Source organism: Carassius auratus, unplaced genomic scaffold (assembly GCF_003368295.1).
Source record: "Carassius auratus strain Wakin unplaced genomic scaffold, ASM336829v1 scaf_tig00216111, whole genome shotgun sequence".
NCBI classification, from domain to species: Eukaryota; Metazoa; Chordata; class Actinopteri; order Cypriniformes; family Cyprinidae; genus Carassius; species Carassius auratus.
Genome location: NW_020528413.1, coordinates 634,342 through 661,897, shown reverse-complemented (window position 1 = coordinate 661,897; position 27,556 = coordinate 634,342). Strand labels below are relative to the sequence as shown.

The 27,556-nt window shown below is 37.1% G+C and overlaps 1 protein-coding gene and 1 long non-coding RNA gene across 2 annotated transcripts in view; both read left to right on the top strand.

Moving 5' to 3' along the window:
- LOC113097109 (glucagon receptor-like) overlaps positions 1-27,556 on the top strand; it is a 42,643-nt gene that overhangs the window by 11,551 nt on the left and 3,536 nt on the right. The window contains exons 2-9 of the mRNA XM_026262313.1: positions 9,064-9,153; positions 18,108-18,204; positions 18,290-18,397; positions 19,218-19,312; positions 19,416-19,522; positions 19,983-20,142; positions 21,178-21,337; positions 21,630-21,690. Of these exons, the coding sequence (XP_026118098.1) occupies positions 9,103-9,153; positions 18,108-18,204; positions 18,290-18,397; positions 19,218-19,312; positions 19,416-19,522; positions 19,983-20,142; positions 21,178-21,337; positions 21,630-21,690 (839 nt within the window). The 5' untranslated portion in view covers positions 9,064-9,102. The remainder of the gene's footprint in view (positions 1-9,063; positions 9,154-18,107; positions 18,205-18,289; positions 18,398-19,217; positions 19,313-19,415; positions 19,523-19,982; positions 20,143-21,177; positions 21,338-21,629; positions 21,691-27,556) is intronic.
- LOC113097110 (uncharacterized) lies at positions 11,028-12,315 on the top strand. Its single transcript, XR_003288774.1, has 3 exons — positions 11,028-11,127; positions 11,462-11,519; positions 12,231-12,315. It is a non-coding gene; the product is annotated as an uncharacterized LOC113097110 (long non-coding RNA).

The window sequence follows — 27,556 nt, the reverse complement described above, 5'->3', positions numbered from 1 at the left end:
TAGGTTGCAGCACTATGCTATAGTGTCATTATTGTGTGAGTGTGTGTGAGTGTGTGTGTGTGTGTGTGTGTGTGAGTGTGTGAGTGTGTGTGTGTGTGTGTGTGTGTGTGTAACCTCTCCTTTGCTCAGCTCATGGACCGTGAAGATAGTAAGAGCATTAAGGTTTGTGGTCCTTCTCCAGACACTATCCCACATCATAAAGTCCAGAAGACACAAATCAGCTCTTTTAAACTACTCCTGATATAAAGTATTTCCATCTGATAGCCTTTAAATAATGCATTCAGACTCTACTGAGAAAACATTAGCTACATTTAGGCTACTTAACATTGAGACACTTTTTAATATATCATTTCTATAGTTTACATAATTAAACAAAGTAACATTTTAAACTATTAATTTGTATTAAAATATGATGTAAAATACTATTTTAAGTATTATATTATATTTGTGCATGTAAAATTATTTACTTCAAGTTTATACAAATTTATTTTGTTATTTTACTAATTATTGTATTTTTGATATGTATTTTAATATTTAAACAGTGGAATATAAAATTAAGTTAATATTTGTATATTTCTGCCAGAAGAATACTTCTTTGTTAGATTATATAGTTTATACAATTAACAAAGTTACGTTTTATACATTATTATTTTGCATTATAATTTTATTTATAATATTATTTTACTGTTTTTAATGACATTTATTTTTGGAATGTATTCATTTTTAATTTCATTTTTTCTGACAAAAACAATGAAGATTGAGTATTAGATTAGAGTAACATTTCAACTTAATCAGTTGTAAAATTTAACTAGTCTTAATTTTTATTATTAATTTAGCAATTAATCATTATAATTTTTTATATTGCATTTACAATAATTTAAATTTAATTTCGATTTTTGATTTTTTTAACCGGTGAGGACTGTTAGATGTGATTGGTCTCTGATCAGTATAGTCATGCAGCTCCTTTATGAGTTAGAAACTTGAATTTAAGAGACTGTATGAACAACTGAACTAAATAGTTAAAAGTTAGTTGCACCATTACGCCCAAACTCTGAATGACGAATGTAGTAATGGCAAAAATAAACGTCTTCATGTGGAAACATCAGCCTGAAGCTCTGCTGGTTGTTTGAAGACACACATCTGAGCGCTGCGTTCACTAAATCAAGAATTGGAGATGTTTATTTCCTCAGATATGTTTGGCCCACAGCGACCCAGGATTGATTTTTTGACAGTGATTATCTAACTTTTCTAGCGCGGCCGATCTTTCTTCACTGGAGTCGTAAATGAATCATCAAAGTTCATCTCATGGACTCTGATCACTGGCACCAGATCATTCATGCAGCTACTGTACATTTACTGCTTCACACTCACCAGACTCCCACTGCCTTTAACTTTTACACTCCGAGCCGAACTGTGCATCTAAACAGCTTCTCCTCAATCGCACGGATGAGCTCATGGTGCTTGAAAGTGTAAATCAGAAGCTCAGGTTCCTTTAATGCTCTTTTGTTTCTGACACCGTCATCCATCGATCCACCGGTTCCTGCCAAAAACGTTTCCAGCGTCTGCCAGAATTAGCCAGGAAAACTCCATCTGTCTTCATCTCTGCTCACAATGCTGATGTTAAAGTGCTCTGACCTTCATTTAGTGCTTCTCTCAGTGTTTGAGAATGAGTGACAGATTAATGATAGATCTGCTGAAGCCTCGGGTTTCTCCTGCTCTTTGTTTCCGACACAGACGCTCATTGATCCGTCACTTCCTGCCAGAAACGTTTGCAGAGACTGACATAATTACCTCAATCTATTAGTCTCCCTCTATCTGCCTGTGACGCTCCGATTAAAGAGCGGTGCGCTGGACGGTGAACGCTCTGACCTTCATCACACACACACACACACACAGTTCACTAACTTACAAGCCCTCGTGTCACGGCTCCTCCCAACAACTCACCATTTCATTTGCATGTCATCACTAGTAATGGTCATCATGGCGAGCTTAATATTTCTGTCTGTCCATTTTCTTTTTCTCAAAGAGTACAAACATAAATAGTGATGAATGCCAAAGCCAAAAAACTGTTAAATATTACAGATGTATATTTACTGAGATTTGAAGCTAAATAACAGGGTAAAAATGGTTAAATTACAGGAAAAATTCCTTTGGAAAGATTAAGGAAACAAGATATATTTCTTCTTTCTGTATGATTCGTTCTGCAGACGTTGCTCTTAAAACTCATTAAGTATCAGCTGCATTCAGATTGACCCACATTTGGGTTTCAACCTGTAAAAATTGATAAAATTCACCAATTTGGAGATCAGGTCTCATTGGGCTTGTGATATTTCTTGGACTGAACCATATAGGGCATTAAAAATGAAGATTACAAAATAAGTTTATTCAGAACTAGAATTTAAAAGAATATTAAGACATTTTTAAGAATTGAAACTTCAGAATCTTAAAGAAAGAAAACACAAGAAGTGCTTTTTTTCCCATATTTCAGCTCACCATTGGCACGTAAAGACTGCTAAAGTCAACAGCTTTTAATACTATCTGTGTGAAAATATCATGATGCTGCTTTCTCTTTCTGAGTCATTTATCACCATCTTTCTAAACTATCAAATATGTCAAAAAGAAACTAGCGTCTACTATTTTTCAGTCTATATGTTGAGTTAAAGCAGAGCATGTCAGTTATCTGTTAACTGAAATCATATTGTTGGACACTCATTGATGAGAGTATCTGACCGCCAGAGATTCATTCTCTGTGTCTTATATCATTTTTCCTCAGTCCCTGTGGATTTGTCTGAATATGGAATTATGGTTTTGCAGCAGAGCGTACAAAGTATGAAACTGACCCCAAACAGAGCTCAAACCGTGCACACACACACACACACACGCACCCACACACACACACACACGCTCACTCGAGCCCATCTGGCTGGGAGCGATGGAGCCGCTCACGGATCTGTGAAGTCCTCGCGTTCCTCCAGGTCACCATCTGATTTACACACCCAGTGTTTCTACTTCTAGAATCCATAGACATTCCATCCTGTCAGGATTCCGGAACACCATATGCTCAGGAATCCTAGTGTCTGATTCCATCTTCAAATAAAGCAATGTGAGGCTGAGCATGACAGCAGTTTTACCATGAGGAAGAATGTACAGAACACCAGGGAAAAACTCGAGTGGATTATTGCTTCAATAAAGGAGCTACATGTACACTCTATTTTTTTTTTTTTTTTTTTTTACATCCAGCACTATGATTTCTATGATGCAGAAAGTGTGCGATCCAGTCATAAAAATGGAATTTAGTATGTAAATGTCACAGAATTTGACCCTATTATTGTTAAAAATGTAAGTAATTGTTTAATTGTTAAATATTTTGTCAATTCAATTGAGTAGACATGCTTTTGTATGATTAAAATTAAAGTAAAACAAAAATTCAAGCAGAAAATAATGAACTGAAGCAAAAAATGGAATTAAAATGGAAAAATGAAAACTGAATTCATATGGCTCTATTATCTTATATATTTAGCTCATCAGATCAAACTCTATCTTTACATGAAGTTCAACACCTTTAAATAGCACGTGGGTTATTCTCTGTTAGTGGAAACCTCTGATGCAATTAGTCTAACTGAATTAGAGAAACACTTTCAGAGAAGAACAGTGTAACTGAAAGTCTGACTGTACTGTTGAGCGTCTGTGTGAGTATGTGAGTTTGAGCTTGAGCTCATGTCTCAGGAGACAGATGCAGAATGAAAGAGAGAGAGAGAGAGAGAAATGTAAAAACACAGCCTGTTCTTCAGGCCTGACTGCACACACATCAATAGAAAAGAAAAAAGCAGAGAGAACAAAACACAAGAGGGACTTCACTTTTCTCAGGTGTAGGACGGCTCCACAGATAATGAACCAGAGACCGGAGTAATGAAATAAACTCTGCAAGCGTTTTCTGTGCTGACGGTGGAGGCATTCTGGGAAGGAGTGAGCATGTAAGTGCAATTAAACACTGAAACGCCGATGAAGAACAAGAGCCGCTCAGGGCTTCATGTACGCCTGATATTAGATGTTCCACTATCGTCTATCACTTTAACCCATCATTAACCTGTTTTCCTGCAGTCGTATTCCTCATTCTGTACAGCAGATGTTTGGTTATGTGACTCGTGCACCTGCAGCACATGTGAGACTCCAGATGCCAAAAATGCATAACTTCATGCAAACTCTCAGTCCTAGAGATGGAAGTGTTTGTATGTGTGAGCATCTGACTGTATATGTCAGTGTGTGTACTGTATGGGAGATTTGGACGTGTACAGTTTCTGTTTATTCAACATTCCTTTGGGATCTGTGGAGAACTGGAGGGCTTGTAGTTTAATGTCTCTCAGCTGGGTGCTGGACTGATGCCCACATTAACACCACCAAACACCCCGGAGAACCTCAGCCATCTGCAAGCGGCTGAAGGGACGGCCGAGTCCTCGGGTCACAGGCACTCTCAAAATAAAGGCCCTTCGTTTCCATTTGTGGTTCCATGAAGAACATTTAACATCCATGGAACCTTTCCATTCTACAGAAACTTCTTTATATTGGAACAGTTTCTTTAGGTTCAGATCTCCTTAAAAAAAAAAAAAAAAAAAAAACACAGAAAGAGAGAGTTTAATATACACTGCAGTCAAAGTTTGCTTCTGATTAGCATTTTTTTTTTGTATTGAGACATTACAATTACTCATTGATTATTGATTATTTATTTTTTTTCATTTCATGAAATAAGATATTAGTTTTTAGACTTCCTGTGAATTGTGTGTGTGTGTGTGTGTGTGTGACTGAAAACATCTGCAGCCGTGGAATGCTGGGATACGGATGACATCACTGCGATCTCTTAATCATCTGCAGACACACACATGCACATGTTTGCACACACAGTCTTCATGTTGTTTGCTTTGCTGCAGAGTAAATGCTCATCATAAACGTGGCATGTTGATGTTGGCGTGCGTCCACATCATGGCACAGGAACATGTCTCCGTCTCTGTGTAATCTCTGTCAGACACGTTCAGCTCTGAGTTTACTGGTGTCTGAAAGTGTGTTCACAGATGTGGATCGTTTCAGAACTGACAGAGTTCAATCTGTTGTGTTGTTTGTGTTAACAAAATCATAACTGAGAAAAGGCAAACCCTTTTTTACACGTCCGTTTTTAAATCCATCAGATAAAATGACCTCTCTTGTATTTGGAAGCCACTGTTGATTTTGGCCACTATAGAGCTGCTTTAAATCATCATTTTAACCTTCATCTTCTCAGTAATAACTTTGCTTTGATTCATGTTGCCCGTCGTGATAATGAGGACGCTTGAAGAGCAATGATCCAAACGGTGCAATGCCAGACGTTTTTAAAGTGTCACTCGTGACGTCGATTAAGTGCAGCTTATGTTGCCAGATATATCATTGACCTGCGTAACCTTAACCTCTGCTACAATGGGCTTTTGTTAATGGGTGTCAGAAACTGTCCTACAAATGGGCATTAACTTTTGCATAGATGACTCATTAAACTTAGTCAAGGATCTAAGATTTAGTTTTAAGCTCTCATTCTTGAGTTGTCTGTAAATCAGACAGTGATGTCGCATGACTTCCTCTCCAGACAGGAAGCATACACTGTTTAATATCAGTGATCTCACATTCAATGAATAGAGAAAATCCATTAAAGAATAACTGTGCCTGATCAAATGGTGAGAAATCATCACAGAGGACATTTACATTAGAAAAGTGCTGTGAATAGACAGAAACAGAAATAGAGACATCTCATGTTTTACAGTTATACAGTACATTAGTCTATATTGAAGACACACGCAAGCAGGGGTTGGTAATTATTATTATTATTATTATTATTTTATGTTTTGGGGTCTCTTCTGCTCAGCAATATGCATTTATTCAATCAAAAATACAGTAAAAACAGTGACATATTATTACAATTTCAAATAGCTATTTTCTATATGAATATTTGTTACAATGTAATTGATTCCTGTGATCAAAGCTGTATTTTCAGCATCATCACTCCAGTCTTCAGTGTCACATGATCTTCAGAAATCACTCTAATTAACTGTTTTGCTGCTCAAGAAATGTTTCTGATTATTATCAGCAGTTGTGCTGCTTCAGATTGATACATTTTTACAGAGAGTTCAGAAGAAGACTTTAATGCTTCCTTGCCGAATGAACATATTCATTCCTGAATGTCCGTGTAAATAAGTGGATGTTTTTGCTCTTGTGAATTTAGGAGTGTATGAGCTGAGACGAATGACAAGAAGAGTGGTTTTGTGACATTCTACACACCAGAGTGTGTTTATTAAACAAGTACACTCGGCCCAACCGTGTTCCCAGAGGCCCCATCACTATCCAGCGCAGCTTCAGTCGTATTTCACAGGATGTTTTGTGGGTGTAAATCAGCTGAAGCACAGGGAATGAATTTGGTGTTTTTTATTTGGATCAATAGGAAAACATTATTTAAAGTGAAGTTATTAAACTTAAAACAATCAAGTGCATAAGTGCCAGTGTATGCGTCCTTGGCGTCTGGTCACTAATGTTTCCTGATTCTTCTTTGCAGAGCATCTCAGAAGAACGAGCTCAGTCTTTAGGGGCCACTAATAAAACATGAACTAGACTGATGTCTGAACTCTGAGTAGGACATGCAAATGGTGCTGTTTTTAAGCTGCTCCTGCACAGATTTGGCTTGATGTTTCAGCATTCAGCTGGAAAGCTATTCTTCACTATGTTTCACTTGTCTTGGAGATTTCATCAAGTCTTCCTTGTGTTTTCCTGCATTCATCTTCCTTCAAACACCTGCTTCACAGTATTTTGTTAACCTCAAACATGTCATTTCATGGAAGGAAAGCTCTACTTTGCAGAAGCTTGTCCCGGCTCTCAGAGGCCTCCTGGAGATCTGGAGCTCAGATGTCGTGGTTGTTTTCACGCTGTGTGAAGCTCTAGGTGTCAGATGATGTTATTGTACAATCACAGCTACTGAAGTCTGCAGTCAATGATCACCATCTATTGAAGATAAAATGACTATTTTAATCATGAATTTAATTATTCCAAGGTATAGTCATTGACTAGATGTGATTAGAGTTGCTAGGGTGTTATTTTTATCTTTTTCAATTCATGATGTGAGTTCTGCCGTAATACTGAATGACCGGTTCATATGTGTGTGTGTGTAATTTCATTATTACTTTTAAGAATTTAAATATACTAGTTATTACAACATTATGATACAGTGCTATATATACATTATATATATAATACTATTAAAACTATTATAATAAGGTTACATATTTACAGTTTTACCTATTCTTTTTTAAGCATTCAACACATTAGGATGCAGCAGCAGTGAAGACATCCACATTAAACCACCGCACGCGTCTGATGGTTCACAACACGGCTGATTTACACACTCTTTATATTCTGTGTCAGTGGTCCTAATCGCTTTTGAAAACGGTGCTTGAGTTCCTCCAAATCAATAAGCGTTTACTTCCAGATGATTCATTATCTATTACACATAATGAGAGTATTTAAAAAGCAATGAACTAAAGAGGCTCAGCACACAGTTCAGATCCAGCCTATTACTAAAACCATCACACACACACACACACACACACACACACACACACACACACACACACACACACACACACAATAGCTAGTAAATGGTATTTCCAGTCAGCACTTGCTTTCTTGTTATTAAGCTGTATTTTATTAGCGCTGATGACAGTCCTCTCTCTCTCTCTGTCTGTGTGTAGTGATTCAGAGAGATTACTGGGAAATGAAGGATTTTCTGTAGTTAAAGGGTCAGTCCAGACAAAAGAGGAAACCCTGCCATCATTTACTGACCCTAAAGTTCAGAACCTGTGACTTTCTTTCTTCTGCTGAACACTAAAGAAGATATTTTGAAGAATGTTGTTCTTCTTCTATATGGATGTCAGCGGAGTAGCTGTTTTTGACTACACACATTCACCAGTAGATCTTCTTAATGCAGGTTTCGAGTGTATTCTGGGTTTTGTATTTTGTAGTGGCACTAATTAAATCACCATTAACCAGTAAACACAGAGTATGTAAATGCAATTGTACTTTTTCCCCATAATGCTGTGGGTTTCTCCCCATCTCTGTCTGAATTAATGTGCGACTGCAAGATGTGTTATCATCCAGGAGGTCTAACATTTCTGACCTCTTCAGCCCCTCAGCATCTTATCTCTCCTCCCTCCATTTATCTTCTTTCTCCAGATGTGAAGGGTCAGATCAGACAAAAGAGGTTTGACAGGTTTACTGCAGAGAGAAAAGGAGAAAGAGCATGGGGAAGAAATGAAAGGAGGAATGTGTGGGGCATGTTTATTCTCTTACATGGCTCACGAGACTTCATGCCGTTCTCACGTGTGTTTCTTGTAATCCAGATTACATTTAATCACTCACAGGAAAAGTAATGGAAGTCTTAACTGCTTTCCTGGTTGTCTTCTATCGTTCTTCATCGTAGGACTGAAGTAAACACACACAGCACCACGTCCAGAAGAGAGATTGGAACAGAATGGAATTTGAAACGTTTTAGCCAAAAATGTTCCCATGGTAAAGGTGTTTTTTGCAGAAACGTTTCAGATTTCGTTCCGTTCTCCGGCTTCGAAAAAAAAAACGGTCTATTGTGGTGTGGAAGGAGACGCTGGACGGAGCTGATCTTTTCCACCAAAACACATCCTTGTGATGTTTTCTGCGCTTGTTACTCTGTGTGTGTGTGTGTGTGTGTGTGTGTGTGTGTGTGTGTGATGCCATGGCATGTTACCAGAGGAATGTCAGTGTGGGAAATCTGAGGAGTAAATCTCTTCCGCTCCGAACGCTCCGCAGGGATTCGGCCAAAATAGGAGTTTACTCATAACACACACTCGCTGTAGGAGTGTGTTCCTGACGATAATGATCATGAGCGTTTCTGTGAGGAGGAAACAATGATGGAGACACCAGTTAAACTCATAACTCTCACAGTTTAACAAACAACCTCCGGTGATGGATGACTACACCTCAGCTGAAACACTTCAGAGATGTGTGTGGTGTGTGTTTCTGCAGGAGGTGTGATGACGAGCGAGTGATGAGCCGCTGTGAGGAATGTCCGTCTGTCTGCTGCTGGTCCTCTTCACACTGACCACAAACACTCAGGTGAAAACCACAGCGTTAGCTACGTTCAGAGAGAGAGGGGGGTTTAAAGGGGTTTGAGTGTGTTTGAGTCTCTTCTGCTCAGAAAGGCAGAATTTATTTGATTAAATGTGCATTAAAAAAAATATATTTTATGATTTAAAATATCTGTTTTCTGTGTGAATCTATTGCAAAATATTATATATTTCTGTGATGCACAGCTGTATTTTCAGCATCATTCCTCCAGTCTTCAGTGTCACATGATCTTCAGTAATCAATCTAATATGATGATTTGCTGCTCAAGAAACATTTATGATTATTATCAGTGTTGAAAACAGTTGTGCTGCACAATATTTCTGTGGAAATTGTTATTAATTTAGTTTTTCAGGATTCCCAAATGAATAGAAATTTCAAAAGAACAGCATGTATTTAGATTAAAAATCTTCTGAAACATTGTAAATGTTGCTTATTTTCATTTTAATGCATCCTTGCTGAATAAAAATATTAATTTATATGTATTTTTAACCTACTTTTTTACTGACACTAACATTTTGAGTGCTTGGGAAATGAAGTTTATATACAGTACCTATTAATTTCAAATTGTCATTTTAAACAAAATCCTAAATAAATTTAGATTTAAAGTTTTATTTATGCTTAATATATATATACACTCAAAAAAATGAAATCTGGGTGTTGTTCGATAAAAATAAATAGAGCATTTTGCAACAAATAAAATTAATCAGTTTAAGGGATGTACACAATTATTTTAAATCAGTCTGAACTAAATCCATACAACCGTAAAAGAGCTCAATTCATTTGTGTCTAAACAACAAAAAATAATGATTCGAGTCAAACTACTACTTTTGCACATGCGCTGATGACAGGAAATCCACGTGACCTCGTCAGTTATCGCGGGCGCCATTATGTGGTGGAGTCCAGTCTATGGTGGAATGCTGTAGAAATGGTAAGTTCAAAAATCCTTTATTTTCTTTTTCTGCATTGTGCTGATAGAGAGTAAAACTATTTAAATCAGTCAGAATTCAACATTAAGCGGATATTTGACCGTTTATTGGAATATTTGAACTACTCTATTAGTCACATGTTCATACTCGGTAAAAACATAGTAAATCGATATAAACGCCTGCATGTATGTACATAATTTAACATTAATGGGGTAGTTGCTTAGTTCTAATTCCTGTTGCAAGCGTTTTTTTACTAGATTGTTTCAGTTAACGTACTCGGGCTACTGTTGTTGAGCGTACTGTTAAGTGATGCTTCTGTACAAGTAAAGTCGAGAAGACTGCGAATTAATGTAAAAACGAATTAACAAACAATGATGTCAATACAATTATATGCTTGATGTTAATCAACAAGCAGCCAGGCGGCGTGGAATACAGTATAGAGCACATGCGTACTAGGCATGTGTCGTTTGACTATGATCGCACAGGATTAGGGTGGACACGTTGTAATTTCGCACTGATGAATACTGTGACCGTAAGGGATTCCCTCATTTGTTTTACATGTTCAAATTCGTAGTTATGATCTTAAACGTGATATTTCTACTTTAATCTTATCACTGTGTGTTGTAATTGCTACTGCACATTATTGTAATACGTTGTATTATTGTTACAGTTGCTGTAATTGAATGAGAATGATTTAAAGACAATTTGATATTTGTTTGTATGAAATATAATGATCGAAACTTCCCTTCCGGGCAGCATTTACATTTTATACTGATTTCAGTTATAATGCATATTGCATGGGAAAATCAGCCTCGGTTTCGTCGGTAGAGCAGGATCGACCGTTTTTCTTCAGAATTGTTTTGTGTTTGTATATATTATAGTTTTACTGTTGCTGAGCATGTAATATGTGAAACATCTGTACAGGTAAATACAAGTACACTGTAAATTTATGTAAACATGGTTTTATTTTACAGGTTTTTACAAGAGCTCATTAAATGTTATCCTATACTTGGGTTATAGTCTACTTTTTCACATGGTAAGTTGTATTAAGTATGTTCTTAAATGGGTTTAGAAAAATGGCTCATTACTGTAATAAAATAAAGGAAAGTTTAAAGTGTTGTATTAGTGTGTGCTTGGAAATACCTAATGTTTTCATAACCAACATACGAATGACGAATGAATAATGTAATTTTCTGATTTCATACAATTTGATAGTTGTTTTACTATATTGTTTCAGTTATGAAATTAGCCATTTCATTCAGGCGACTGCTGCTGAGCAATCTGTAGGAGATTTCTCTGTTCAGGTAAAGATGAGAACACTGCAAATTTATGTAAAAATGATTTTTATATTTTTATTTTTATTTTTACAGGTTTACAAGAGCAATAAACAGCATCCCATGCTTGGGTTTTAGTAAACTTTTTCATGTGGTAAGTTGTATTAGTGATGTTCTTAAAGGGTTAGTTCAGCCAAAAATGAAAATGATGTCATTAATTACTTACCCTCATGTCGTCCCAAATCCGGAAGACTTTCGTTCATCTTTGGAACACAAATGAAGATCTTTTTGATGATTTCTGTCCTTTCATGAACAGCGACACAACTGAGACTTTGATGTTTTAATAAGTTCGATGTTTGAAAGTATGATGAACAGATTTAATTTAGGTGTAACGAGAATGAACCTCATCGGTTCTCGCATGTCAAACAAACATGCTTATGCTTCCGTTCACCACAACTGATGTGCGAGTTGATGAATGTTTATATGTGAATAAAATCCAAATCTAAATCTGTTCATAATATAAAGCGAGTCTTCAGAGAAATGTGACTAAACCGCTCAATTTATATGGATTCGTTTTATGATCTCTTTATGTACTTTTTGAAGTATCAAAGTCTCAGTTGCATAGCTGTTTATGGAGGGACAGAAAACTTTCAGAATTAATAATAATAATAATCATAAAAAAAAATTATTTGTGATCCAAAGATGAACGAATGTCTTCGAGCATGACACGAGGGTGAGTAATTAATGATAGAATTTTTATTATTCGTTGAACTTTCATATAGATTGTATGTCCTGTTATACTTGGTTATCGATATGATATGGTCAAATAATCAATGTTTTTGTGCTTTTTTTTTTTTTTTTACAGAACAACAGCGTAGACATGGAAAGAGAATGCATCCTCAAAGCACTGTGTGTAAACTTAAAGGAGGACCATCTACAGCTGTTCAAGGAGAACAATGTAAGCAACTGCTTTTCTCTTCTTCACTTCTATGTTTACGTTACGTTTTTGTAACAACAATGAGTTTTACGTAGTAATTAACTCAAATGATATATAGGGAATTTGAATAATTAATCAGGAATATGATTAATTAGCTCTCAGGTGACAGTTACATTTAAATTTATTGATTATGAAAAATAGCTCAATTGCCTATACTAATAACTAATCACAGGGCACTGTAACTTACTCATTAATATGTCAATATTCCATTCTTCATATCAATTATTGTGATATCTCTTACTGTAAATCACTGCAAATCAAACATATGGTTTGTCCAGCAAACCAGATTGAATTTCAATTTCCAATAACGTTATCACTTTTTATAATTCAAGGAAAAATATTCTCTGGCCATGAAAACATTATCCTATCATTATGATAAATTTAAAGCTTGTAGCTAAAGACCAAAACATTTCAGTGACTCGTAATGTGAGTGGGGTGGAGTCCAAACCAATCATTTAAATATGGGTTTTAATAATTAAACTAATAATACATCAAACTACAAATCACACAGAGTAAATATGCGTACGAAAATACAGACAATAAACATTTACAAGACATAACGGAATCCAAATAAAAGAGAGAGAGAGAGAGAGAGAGAGAAATGGAGAGATCACAGAATGAGCTCAGGTATGAAAATCAGTCAGTAAACCTTAGTGAAACCAACAACGAATCAAATAATAGCGACACTTTAAAGCAGCATTTAAATCTCCATAGAGAAAGTGATACTTGCAAAAGTGTCCCATGTGAGTGGCGTGAGATCGGCGTCGAGCTTGTGAGCTTTGCGCGCTGTTCCCGTTGAAACAGCCATGTGCCATGAAACGGAGGCCATGTGACGCGCGTGCACGCTGCGCTTGGCGTGAGCGTGGAGCACGTGGTCCTTTGTTCTGTCCTCGCGCGGTATTTGAAAGGTTCAACAAACATTGTTCCAGAATTCGTCTTCCTTGCGTGGAGAGGCGAATAGTTGAATAAACTTAGTAAAGAAAAGAAAACGAAACAACGAAAATGAAAGTTTCTAAAGGAGCCATTAAAATGGCTTTTTCTCTCAGCCCCTGTGCTGAGGGGGTTTGCGCTATGAGCGCGGCCTATGGCCGCGCGGAAGCAACGTTGGAGAGCAGCGTGTCCGAGAACAGAGAATGAGAAGAAGAGGGAGGCGGACCTTGTTCGGTCGTTCTTATGGCTTGAAATGGTTCACGCCCCTTTTTCGCGTAAACAGCCAATGAAAGTCCGCGATCTGAAACAGAGGGAAAAGTTCCTTTGTCTCTGAAAAGACAAACCCCCCTGGAGATCTAGGGCTTGTCCAAATTCCAGGGGTTATTCTAGCAAGTTTGTAATTCAGATTACATACATTTTTCATTACTTTGCTCTAGATAAATGGGTTTGTCAGAACATGACGATCACAACGATACTAAACATATGTATAAATGATCAAAACATGAAGTTACATTCAAATGCAGAATTACACATATTTAAAGATTTGATTAACACATGATAACACCGCAAATAGTCCCAATTTATATGGGAAACATCTCAAAGCACTAACAAAAACAATACTATGTACTTTTAGACTACGTCTGAGGTAATATTTTACCATTCTTTTGTAAGGGTTAGAATTCCTGTTGCCCCGTGGAGTCATAAAGCTTTACGACCTGGTCAGGAGAGGGGGTTGCAGAAAACATGGCTCTCTTGAGAAAGAGTTAGAATGAATTCAAACATTTCCACTTATAAGTCAGCACTTTAACCATTTACCCAGGATTAACCATTTTATGCAATACACAAACATTCAAAATACATATTTAATAAAGGCCTTACAAAAGTAAGGAACAAAAAGAAAGGTTTCTTTTTTGTGTGTGTGTGTGTGTGTGTGTGTGCTTGTGTGTGTGTGTTCAAGAATGTGGGGGTTTTCATGTCCCCTTTGAGGCTCGCATGGGTATCGTAAAATAATTTAAGTCCGGCCGGGCTGGCGCCAGGCCAGCCGTTTAGTACAAACAGGGTTTCATTTGTGGCTTGAATTGAACCCATGAATCGAAGATCTGCATATCCGTTACATTTTGTACACTTGTTACAGCTTTCATATGTTTACTAGGGGTGCAATGGTTCTCTGTAAAATATCTAACCGTACCATTCTCTACTTACGGTTCGCCACGCACTTGAACCGTGGTCCACCTCTAATGATGATGCGAGTGCCGTATGCTGCTCTAACGTCTAGTCATGAACGCTGTTGCTATCTTTGTGTAAACGAAACTCATTTAAGCCTTGCTAACTTAAACATTCAAGAGCAAGACGCAAAAGAAAACTGTGAGATGATTTGTGAGTGTGCTCATCCAAAGCGCCCACATGTTTTTTTTTTCTTCAGAAAACGTGCAAATACTGAGTTCTCTTTAAAGTCTTGTGCTTCAGAGGCCAAATTCATACAAAAATTATATCAACATGACCGTCTTGGTGAGTATCCTAGCAAACATAGTCTGTTATGTCTTAAGTGAAGTTTTATTAAAAGAGAAAGACATTGTATGTGTAACAGTATGTACTGGATCGTCAAAAAAACTATTCTCACTGCCTGTGTTTTTAATGTTAAATCACACAAGAAATGACAAAGAAATTACTAACTGCTCTTGACTGAATAGCTGATGTTACTTCAATAATGATTAATCTTTAATTTATTCAGTAAAGATAATATGCAGTGTTATTTTATATTTGATTATCCATTTTCTGTACCTAAGGGGAAGTCGTGACCTAATGGTTAGAGAGTCGGACTCCCAATCGAAGGGTTGTGAGTTCTAGTCTCAGGCCGGACGGAATTGTGGGTGGGGTTAGTGCATGAACAGCTCTCTCTCCACCTTCAATACCATGACTTAGGTGCCCTTGAGCAAGGCATCGAACCCCCAACTGCTCCCCGGGCGCCGCAGCATAAATGGCTGCCCACTGCTCCGGGTGTGTGCTCACAGTGTGTGTGTGTGTGTTCACTGCTCTGTGTGTGTGCATTTCTGATGGGTTAAATGCAGAGCACAAATTCTGAGTATGGGTCACCATACTTGGCTGAATGTCACTTCACTTTTCACTTTCACTAAAAAAAAAACTACTGTTAGATACCTGAAAAGCACTGTTTATTTTATTTGAATCTTTGATCTATTGTATTTATTTGTAATGTTGCTTGTAGTTTGATTATTTGTTCTTATTAATTGTTTTTATTAATTTTTATTTTACAGTAGTCCAATTTTACCATATTTTATTTGTCTTGCCCAGGATTGCGACTGGATGAATTCTAAAGAAGCCATAGAGTTGATGGTAATGGGGATCTACATCGTCCAATTCATAGACACCAACCAGGGGATAAACCTGTGGACGTTGGTATCCTGATTGAAGGGACCGAGGTTCTCTGCTCTTTGAAGAACGTGTAGCAGTGGCCATGCTGTTTGGACTTACTTACGCCTTGAACCTCAGCTACCCACAAGAACTCAAGGCTACATTTGAGGTCATCCAGAAAGTGTTCTTTATCTTGGATGGACAAAAACTTTCACTAAAGGTACAAGCCCTTAAGAACAAGATGTTGGAGTAAGTTACCTTACGTGTGTATTCTCAAAAGACTAAATCTTGACTCAAGAAGGTATTAGCTGTGCATATACATTGAAATATAATGTTGTTCATCTTGGATGATTTTTTTTGTATTTTTTCACCTGAAAATTTGCCTTGAAATAAGAATAAAGAGAAACTTTTGACATTCACTTTCAACATTTTATTTGTGCAGTAAATTACATTTTGATAGACATGTCAACAATTAAACATTTGTTTGATGTAAATAAAGTTGTACAATTAACTTAACGATAGTAGTTGACACTATATTTCTCGTTTTCTAAATTAAGTGATTAAGATTAATTGGCTCAACAAGATTAAATAGTTTATAGATCAATACGATAATATGATTCAAATGAAAATGATTTGATCTTGTTGGTTCAAAATGAATTTTGCTCTTGGGTTCCATTTGCCTAAATTAAGTTGAGACAACACCATTCAAATGTGTGGAAATAGGTGTCATAATTATATTAAGTTAGACCAACGATTTATTTTTTTGAGTGTATATATATATATATATATATATATATATATATATATATATATATATATATATATATATATATATATTAAAACAATAACCCATAAGCAAATAACAATAAAAGTGCATAGTGTAAAGTCTTCTGAATTGCGGCAGGGAATGTGTTCCAGCCATAATATTTTATAGTCACAAAAACAGTACGTCTTCTCTTTCTGCATGCGTTTTTCGGTCCTCTGAAATGAAATGAAAATACTGATTATGAACAGTTGTCTGCGTTGTCTTTATCTCATGTGAGTGTTTATCAGCATACTCAGATCTAATAAATGTAGTTTTCATTTCTTCGGAGGTAAAACTGAAGGAAAGCCTCGGGTCACCTTCAGGTCATTAAATCTCATCTGTGGAGAGTCACGTCACGTTCCTTCATCTGTCCCACACTAAAGCTTCAGCGCCTTCAGGTTTACTCTCTGTGTGGTCGGCCGTGACCTCTCGTCTCATGTGAACTTTTCTTCTTTTGTGGCCTTCATTACACGAGATGTGATCAGGTTCCTTCTGGGGACGTTATTTTCCTGTTGAAGAAACCGATTTTTATTTAAGAAAGCATCATAAGATGAATTTCAGCCTCTTGAAAGGATCTAATCTACTTTCACTTCAAAGAGGCTCTACTTCTTATGTTTCTGTGTGATTAAAAACCGCACAATTAGTGCGAGTCAGATAAGAAGAAAGTACATTCATCTCAAAACGCTGCTCAGGTACGTTTGAGCCGTTTATGAGGTGCACGACCCGCGTTTGAGGAAGCGTCTGATGAATACAGAGCGTTCAACATATGAACGCCAATTAAAATCTCAGAGATTATTTTTTAGAGGTCTCGTATCAACATCTCTGTGATTTTTGGGGGAGTTTTTTAATGCGTTTTAAAAAAGTTTGATAATGATTCAGTTTGCATGCTGTTCAGGAATAATCAATTAAAAAACTTTTTACTGAAGTGATGAATGCTGCTTTGGAAACAGGGTTGTAATTAACTATATAGACATATTGGTAGCACTTTATTTTACAGTCCTGTTCCCCATGTACATACAATGTACTTATTATAGTAATTACAATAACTATGTAATAACTAGGTACTAACCCTGACCCTACCCCTAAACCTAACCGTACCCCATGTAGTTACCTTGTATTACCAGAACTTTCTTAGATAAATACACTGTAAGTACACTTTAAGTACATGTTAGTACACGTACTGTAAAATAAAGTGCAACCGACATATTTATATAAAAAAAGAACAAAAGACAAGAAACTACAACATAATTTCTAAAGCTTCAACTAAAATGAAAACAGAAAATATTAAAATAAAAACTGGGAACTAACTGAAACAAATATGTTTAAGCTGAAGTACTTAAATTATTTAAACTAAAGAAAATCTATAAAATAGAAAATATAGCTTACAATTATTGTTATTATTGTTGTTGTTTTAAAGAACTAATAACAAGTAATAAAGAAGACAAGAACATAACAAAATTACCAAGACTAAAACTAAAATTAAAATGAAAAAAAAAAAAAGCCCATTCAAAATGTTCAAAATATTTCTTCAAATTATGATATTACATTATATTATTATAATTTAATCATGTGTTTACTTGTAGTATTGCTGTAAATGTCCGTGTGTTCGGCTCATGTATGAAGTGATCTGGTGTTTGTAGGTGTCTTCTGGAAAAGCTCTGAAGCTGCTGCAGGAGCAATGGAGGATCTACACCAATGAGTGCATCCAGAGCTTCATGAGCGCAGCGCCGGCCGCAGGTCAGGCTCCTGACCGCTGGGTAATGTGTGCAGGCCTGCTACTGTACTTCAGCAGCTGACCTGTGTGTGTGTGTGTGTGTTTCAGGGCCGGTGTGTAACAGGACGTTTGATCAGTACGTGTGTTGGCCCGATGGATCGCCGGGCACCACGGTCAACGTGTCCTGCCCCTGGTACCTGCCCTGGTACCGGAAAGGTGAAGAGTAGAAACGTGTTGAAATTGATTCTGTCCAAATGAAATGCATGTTAATGCTGAACTTAATGTGAGAGGACGCTAAAATGCAGCACTTCAGACAGAGAAGTATACATAACACTTTAGTTTAACTGCTGGAGATGGCATTAATCTCATGCTGTCAGACTGCTGAAATAAGTGACTGCTCTCTTAATGTGACCTGTAAACGCTGCCGGAGTCATTTATGAGATGAAGGCTGTATAATGACGGATTCCCCCAAACTACTGCTCCGCTTCATGCTCTCAGACGCTCTCGTACAGCAGTTCTCACTTCAGACATCTAACACGACAGAAACACTGTCCTCCTCACATTCATCTCTGACTAACACCTAGAGAAATGTCCTCGGTCTCGATTAGACAGAGAAAAGAAGAGATCTCGAGTCTTTAACAGGTAATACCAGCTCATTAGCAGCTGTCGGGCAGAAATCTGTCACCTAACTACAGCATGAATGTTTGACACAAAAGAGCACAGTTAATTAAAAGAGTTACTTGAAATAAACACTAACTGAAAAATAACATAAAATATGTAAACAACTATAATAAAACTAGTTGCCAAAGCAACACTTCTAATTAAGTTTTTCATCATCTATATTTAATTGTAGTTGAGGTTTATTTCAGTTCCCAAAACAGAAACTTTTTAGTAGTTTTAGTTTGATGATAACATCAGTGATCTCTTTAATGTTTAATGCAGTGTTTACATGCACACTTTGTATGAAGATATCGTTGTTAATAAATCGATGTGATGCTAATCTGCGAGTGTTCCCGCTGTGTTTGTGTCTGATCAGTTCATCAGGGGTTGGTTTACCGTGTGTGTGGCGCTGACGGCAGATGGGCTCATGGGAAAAACACCAGCGAGTGTGAGCAGGATGACCCTGGACAGGTGAGATGTGTGTTTAATGAGCTGATGTTTCTGAGCGATGACGCTAGCGCTCGGCTAACCCTTCTCTCTCTGTGTGTGTGTGTGTGTGTGTGTGTGTGTGAAGAAGCAGTACGGTCAGATCCTCGGCAGGTTCAGAGCCATGTACACCGTCGGATACTCTCTGTCTCTGGCAGCACTGACTCTCGCGCTGGCCATCCTGATCAGCTTCAGGTAAATATATTTGATCTTTATTCATCTGAATGAATCTTTGTTGGTTGAACGATCTTCCTAATCACATCCAGACAGCTGAATCAACTGAAAACTCATCTCTCCAATGAACGAATAACAGCATCCAGCTGACTTCTTAAAAATACGTATTTTTTCTATCTATAGGCTTTCTGCTTCCTACCTCCCTCCTTCTTTAGCTTGTACTCTTCAGGAGAATGATGAAGCTGTACTGCTAGCACTTCTCGTGTTATTGCCTCATGATCAATCTCCTGTTGTATTCCTCATTTCTCTGGACTTAAGATAAAAGCTTCAGCTAAATGAATAAAAGTAAACATAATCAATCAACGTAATCATGTAGTCAATAAAAAAGCAGCAGTGATCTGACTACAGCTATTCTAAACATTGAGTGTGTTTGAGTCTGATTACATGCACTGATCACACAGTAACCGTCTGTTTCTCACAGGAAGCTGCACTGCATGAGGAACAACATCCACATGAATCTGTTCGGCTCCTTCATCCTGCGCGCCGTCTCCATCCTCATCAAAGACGCGCTGCTGGATCAGATGAACAGCGCTCAGAGCGGCCCGCATCACTTCCAGGGACAGCACTGGGTCAGCGCTCAGGTACACCTCACTCTGCACACTGTTAGCTGGATCCAGAGGAAAGTACAGCTGTGCTCAAGGACGTCTTGTTTACTCACTGTGATAAAGCTCTTCCGATCAGAGTCTTCTAGAAACGACATTGTTTCCTGGCAGATGCTGATGGCCTTGTGTAAAGACGGCCAGTCGTGTTGCATCTGTTTGCATCAAATTGGGGGCAGGAGATATGAATCTGCCAAATACTGTCAGTTAGTCTCTCCTAAATGCATTTATGTTGAGAAACTGCACTGCATATACTGTAACTGACAACAAGTTGAAAGCTGATGAAAAAGTGGAAGACTCAATCTAAATGTGAAACTGAGCACAGAAATATATGAATGTTTATCATAGTCAGTTTAACAAGAAACGATGATTGATTGGTTGATTGTTTAAAAAATAATGCTAAGCATATAAGTCATATTTATACCAAGAAAAATAGTGAGATTAATGTAGTACATTTTGTAAAAAAAAAAAAAAAAAAAGTAAGTAAATTATTATTTTATTTTTTTTACAATGTATGTGATCTGTTAAAATACTAGCTTTTATATACTTAATAATAATAATAATAATAATAATACATGCATACATACATGCATACATAAATAAAAGATATCACCAATTTCTATAAGTGATTAGAAGGCAGCTTTAAAATAAAATAAAATAGTAATACATAATATACTACAATGCTGCAGCTAATGATTGACAATTATTGTTATTTTTTTTTTTTTAAGAATTGTTATACTTTCTGAACAAGTATTTTATTATTAAAAAAAACAGTTATTCAACATCCTGCTCAACATTGTGCTCCAAACAATATGCAATTTGAGGACTGTGAAAAGAAACATAGTGAATTCATGTAGGTTATGCTATGGTTATGCTATGGCTAATCAAAGTCACTGTTGACCAGTTTGATTATTATTGATATTATTGTTTAGTTATTACAGGCCATAAACGTCATATCCATATCCATTCATTGTCCATCTGTTATATACTGTATATGTGGGTGTCTGTGTTCCTCAGACGGTGGGCAGCTGCCGCGCTGCGATGGTGATGATGCAGTACAGTGTCATGGCCAACAACTACTGGCTGCTGGTGGAGGGTCTGTATCTGCACAGCCTGCTGGTCACCACCGTCTTCTCCGAGAGGAACTACTTCTACATTTACCTCTGCATCGGCTGGGGTGCGTGAGCCTACATCATTCAATCATGCATAATCACGTCCTTTCAGAAGAGGGTTCATCTTATAATTGAAGTCTGGTCTGCTCAGAATTAGCACAAAGAACGACCATGAAACACCGTGAGGGGTTTGAGGCAACGTTCGGCCCTCCCTGAGCCGTTTGAAGTATTTCTGACCCGGCTGACTTTGAAGAAGTTTTAAGAAGTTGGAGAAGTCAGCTCAAAATCACTAATGAACGAGGAAGTGTTTGTTTGGCAGACTGACGGTCCGGTGACTCTGTCTCTCTTGTGTTGCAGGTGCGCCGCTCATATTTGTGCTGCCGTGGATGACAGTCAAGTACCTGTATGAAAATGAAGAGTAAGTTTCCTCCACTTTAACTTTGACTAACAATGGCTCCAAAAAGTGTTTGAACACCTGCATCCCACTTTTTTTTATTTTTTTATTGCTCAGTGTCTTTATATCAGCTGGCATTCTGTTGATTTGAGTGTTTTTGAACTGATGTCTATTTTTGTCAAATCTTGACTTGCTTTTTTGTGTTTCTTGAAATTAAATGCCACTGAGGTTCATATTTAGTATGTAATGCAGTGACATTCAGATTTTATTTTGTGACTGAAATGTCCAAATACATTTGGTGTTACTAAATTTAAGCATGTATATTGCCCTGATTTATAAAAAAAATAGTTTTTTAGTAGATAACTTATATTTTAGTGTTCATGAGTATGGTGTTTTATGTATAGAGAAAATTATTGTTACAATTAATGTTATGTTATGCTTTATTTTAATAATAAATAATTAAAAATTTAATATTATAGCAAATTTATAGCAAATTATAAATTATAGCAAATTTAATATTATATATATATAATATATATATATAATATATGATTTCTGTATATAATAAAAATTGTAATAAAAGAGTTCTATATAATAACTGCACCTGTAAATATCTCAAATATTCCACATCCTGCCAAGTGTTGTCCTCTGAACAATGTACTATTTGAGGCCTATCAAATCAGATATAGTGAATTTAACCCTAAAATGCATCTGATAAATGAAACACTGCAGCTGCTGTACAGTAAATTCTGATGTGCTGATGGATAGGGAATGAGTTTGTGTGGGATCAGCACAGATATAGGAGGATAAAAGTGTTGGACAATGAGACTAATAGCTCTTTATGAGCCGTTCACATCGCCTGTCTCCCCAAACAGTCATGTTCTGACTGAAAGCAGGAGAAAAGAGTCATAAAACGGCCCATTGCTGTTAAATAATACACACTGATATGAGAAACTCTTACACGTGTGTGAACTGGTGTGATATCTTGTGATTAAAGTGCATTTGGTTTAGTCATTGGTTCTGGCCAATGGTCCTGATTCAGAAACGCCCCCTCTCCCTCTGCACCAATCAGATGCTCTTATGATGATGATGAGTTGGCGGTTGAGTAAAAGCTTGTCTGAGGGGGCTGCTGTTTCTCTCTTATCACGTCTGTATTTGGTCTTTCTTTCCTCTCTGCGGCGAATCAGCGAATATCATTCCCTCTCTTTTATTTGCCTTTCTGTTTATTGTGTTTATCGTTTGAGTTTAATTTGATTCTTCAGTGGGTGTTGTTGTGGCACAACATATTTCATAACCCACGGATGAGTTTGTATAAGGTTTAGTTTCCTTTTAGTTTTCTTTGTTGTTATACTTTAAAAGTGTAAATTATGCTCTATTACAATTGAAAATTGTTGCTAACTTGGCTACTGGTGGATCTTTTTTTTTTTTATTGTTGTGGCAAATTGTTTCATTTAATTGACTTTCCCTCCTTTTCTTCAAAAAACCAAGTTCAATTCTGTAAAATCTGGTTTACAGTAAGGCACTTAATATACAGTGGAAGTGAATGGAGAAGATCCATCAACCTACTCTGTTATAACAAGAGTATAGCCACATGACATGAACAATGTGTAGGAAAAAATTTATTTAAATTTTTTGTTGCAATGACAATGCAATGTAATAAACCATAAAACATTTTAACAGATTTAAACTATATTACTGCTCAGATATGCACGTTTTAACATATTAATAATTACAAGTACGTCTAATAAATTGATGAAAATTTTATACAATTACATTATATTTTTACCTTACATGCTTTTAAATTTAAAAAAAAATTGGCCCCATTCAAGTTGATTTATAATGCACATTTAAAAACAAATGCTTTACCTAACTGATATACAATCAGGAAAAATTAAATAAATGCAGAACAGAAATGTTAAATAAAAACACAACATACTAATAAACAAAAATATGAAAAAGGAAGAGCCAAATGGTGGAACAAAAATTGACAAATCAAGAGATAAATTATTAAGATAATAACAGACAAATAAAACGTCTATCATAAATTATAAAAATTATTTTATTTTATTTCATATTTTATTTTAGCAACATGATCCTGCGAATGCTGCTGGTAGTAATGAATCACTTATGAGTCACTTTCATATGACTTCATATATGCCATTGTAAATTCAGTCTAGATTTGAAAGACTTTATTTACATTTACATTTATTCATTTAGCAGATGCTTTTATTCAAAGCAACTTACAAATGAGGACAGTGGAAGCAATCAAAAACAACAAAAGAGCTACAACAAGTCTCAGTTAGGTTAACACAGTACACATAGCAAGGGCTTTTAAATAATATAATAAATAAAAAGAAAACAGAATAAAAAAAAGAATAGAGCAAGCTAGTGTTAGAGGTCTTTACACACACACACACACACACACACACATACACACACAATTGCATAATAAATGAAAAGAAAATAGAATACAAAAAGATTAGAAAGGTAGTTAGATTTTTTTTAAGAATAGAATTAGAATAGTGAGTGTTAAAGTTAGAGGGTCAAATAAAGATGGAAGAGATGTGTTTTAAGCCGATTTTTGAAGATTGCTAAGGACTCAGCTGCTCGGATTGAGTTGGGGAGGTCATTCCACCAGCGGGGAATATTTAATTTAAAAGTCAGTAAAAGTGACTTTGTGCTTCTTTGGGATGGCACAATCAACCAACGTTCACTTCTAGAGGGCACATAAGTCTGAAGTAACAAATTTAGGTAAATGGGTGCAGAGCCAGTGGTAGTTTTGTAGGCAATCATCAATGCCTTGAATTTTATGCAAGCAGCTATTGGAAGCCAGTGAAAATTGATAAACAGGTGTAACTAGGCTATTTACCTACCCACAGCTTCACAATAATATAGGGACGGTATGAATAATTCACACACGCAATCACTCTGGTATTGTTTACCTTTAATCTTTATTTATCTCTTACACCGAGCAATAATATCTAAGAAATGTTACAAACATAGATAAAATAACTGCTGATAGTGAGCTATGACCGTTCTTTCAAGATGAAAAAATATCCCACCTTTAATAGATGATCTCAGGACAGTTGACAGAACGCTGCTGCGTGTCGACACAAAAGCATATCATTTTCAGGCAATATTTAGCATTGCCACTTGCAAATGTAACCATTCAAAAGACTTTAAAGTATTCAAACACAAGACGCGGAAAAACTGAACTGAGTAGCTGGTTACTCGTGCTGTGCTCGGTGCGCACGCGGAAGGAGAGCCGCGCCTCACAGACAGTAACACTGAACCGAGCTCTCGTTTGCAAAGTTCTCCTTTAAGTTCCTCCTGCACCTCAACGAACAAAAACAAATCGCAGTTTAAACAAACAGAAAAGGATGTGTAAGAGCCCACTTCAGCACCGAGGTGTTCTGGTGTTCAGGGCTCACGCAGAGAGAGGCGTCTCAAAACACTTGAACACCGAATTTGTCTGTTTTTGCTCTTGTACCGACAAATACATAAAAAATATGTGAAAATACCTGTCTTGGATAGTATGTTCGAAAAAACTGTCAGTTATGTCTTAAGTTAAAGTAAACAGTTGAGAAAAAATCGTATGTGTATTATATTGGATGCATTCATTGTCTCTTAAAGTGACTGCGCCTAATAGGGCTTGGGCGCCGCGTTGCATTCTAGGACGTGGCGGGCATGCTGATGAACAAATAAACAGAACGAACATACAAATTAAACACTTTCAAACAGGGCCCACTGGTACAACCTGAACCGGGGCCCCGCAAACCCCAACTACGGCCTTGTTTACAGTATAAACCTTCTAAGTAAACTATGAGGGCGAAAAAAACAAAACAGAAACAAAATAATCTTTCATTAATCGTAATTGAGGTAAACTGTTCAATTAATCGAGGTTTTGACTTTAGGCCATAATCGTCCAGCCCTAGTTGAAGGTGATGGTCCATCATCCAGAAAGAAATGTCTGTTAGACAAGCTGAGATGCAAATAGGCACCTTTGGATCATCAGGATGGAATGAGAGGTAGAGTTGAGTGTCATCAGCATAGCAGTGGTATGAAAAGACATGTTTCTGAATGACAGAACCTAATGATGCCATGTAGACAGAGAAGAGAAGTGGTCCAAGAACTGAGCCCTGAGGCACCCCAGTAGTTAGAGGTTGTGGCTTGGACACCTCACCTCTCCAAGATACTTTAAAGGGCCTATCTGATAGGTAAGACTCAAACCACTGGAGTGTGGTTCCTGAGATGCCCTCTGTCAGTAGGGTTGATAGGAGGATCTGGTGGTTAACCATGTCAAAAGCAGCGGACAGATCAAGCAGGATAATTACTGAAGATTTGGATTCCACTCTTGCCAGTCTTAGATCGTCAACAACTGAGAGCAAGGCAGTCTCAGTTGAATGTCCACTTCTGAAGCCAGATTGGTTTCTTTCAAGGAGGTTGTTGTGTGTGTGAAATTTAGAGGCTTGGTTGAACACAACTCGTTCAAGGGTTTTTGCAATGAAAGGAAAAAAAGAAAACTGGTATGTAGTTCTCTAAAAGAGATGGGTTTAGGGTGGGTTTCTTAAGTAGTGGAGTTATGTGAGCCTGTCTTAATGATGAGGGAAAACCCCAGTGTGAAGGGATGTGTTGATGATGTGAGTGAGTGCAGGTACAACTGCAGGAGAAATGGCTTGAAGGAGATGAGATGGAATAGGATCAAGCGGGCAAGTAGTAGGGTGATTAGAAAGGATGAGTTTGGAGACTTCTGCCTCAGAGAGTGAAGAGAAGGATGTAAATGAGTGTATGTTTGCTGGTGATATGAGCTTGACTGATTGTGGTGTGGAAAATTGAGCACTGATGTGTTTAATTGTATTAATTAAAAGTCATCAGCTATTAGATATGAAGCAGGAGGGGGAGCAGGAGGACAAAGAAGTAAGGAAAATGTTTCAAAAAGCATGCGAGAGTTAGACGAATTGTTAATTTTGTTATGGTATTATGTCATTTTATGGACACATTAGCAGAGAAGGAAGATAGGAGTGACTGATACACATTAAGATCGGTATTATTTTTAGATTTGCGCCACATCCTTTCAGCAGCTCTAAGCTTAGAACGGTGTTCGCCTAGAACATCAGATAACCAAGGGGCAGAAGGGGTGTTACGGGCTGGCCTGGAAGATAGGGGGCAAACAGTGTCTAAACAGGATGTAAGAGTGGAGGAGAAAGTATCAGTAGCACTGTTAGCATCTTAAGATGTGAAGATGAAACCATTGCAGATAGCCGGGAGGGTGAAAGTGTGCGTAGGTTACGTCAAATATGACATGTGGAGGGGAAAGTGATGTGTCAGGGACCATGTTGAGGTTAAGAGTGAGGAGGAAGTGATCCGACGTGTGCAGTGGAGTAACCAGAACATGATCAGTAGAGCAGTGATGCATATAAAAAAGGTCCAATTGGTTATAAACAAAAAACAACTGAAACAGAAATGAAACAAGGAGAAGGAAAAAGAGATTAATCAAAACAATACTTATATTCCTTGCCGGTGTCCCTGCCCGGTGGAGTCGCATGGTAGAGTCGATGGTCTTTACACTCTTCGGTCTTCACACGAGGAGGGCTTAACTGGAGGGCTGCCACGGTATACTAATCTTTTTTTTTAATACCTGACAAAACGGAAATTGAATTCAGCTGAATGCACTTTACTGTTTATCACAACAAATGTGTGATGCTGTCAAGTGTTTCTTAGCAACAACAACTGCGCTAAACACTTATGAGACAAGAAATAAATAGACTTACGATCTGCTTTTAACTGCCGCTGATTTTCACAAATGGTATTTCTTTACACTGTCTTGGCTAGCGCTTGAACGCACGTTACTGTTTATCACAACAAATGTCTAAGCAAGTGCACAACACTA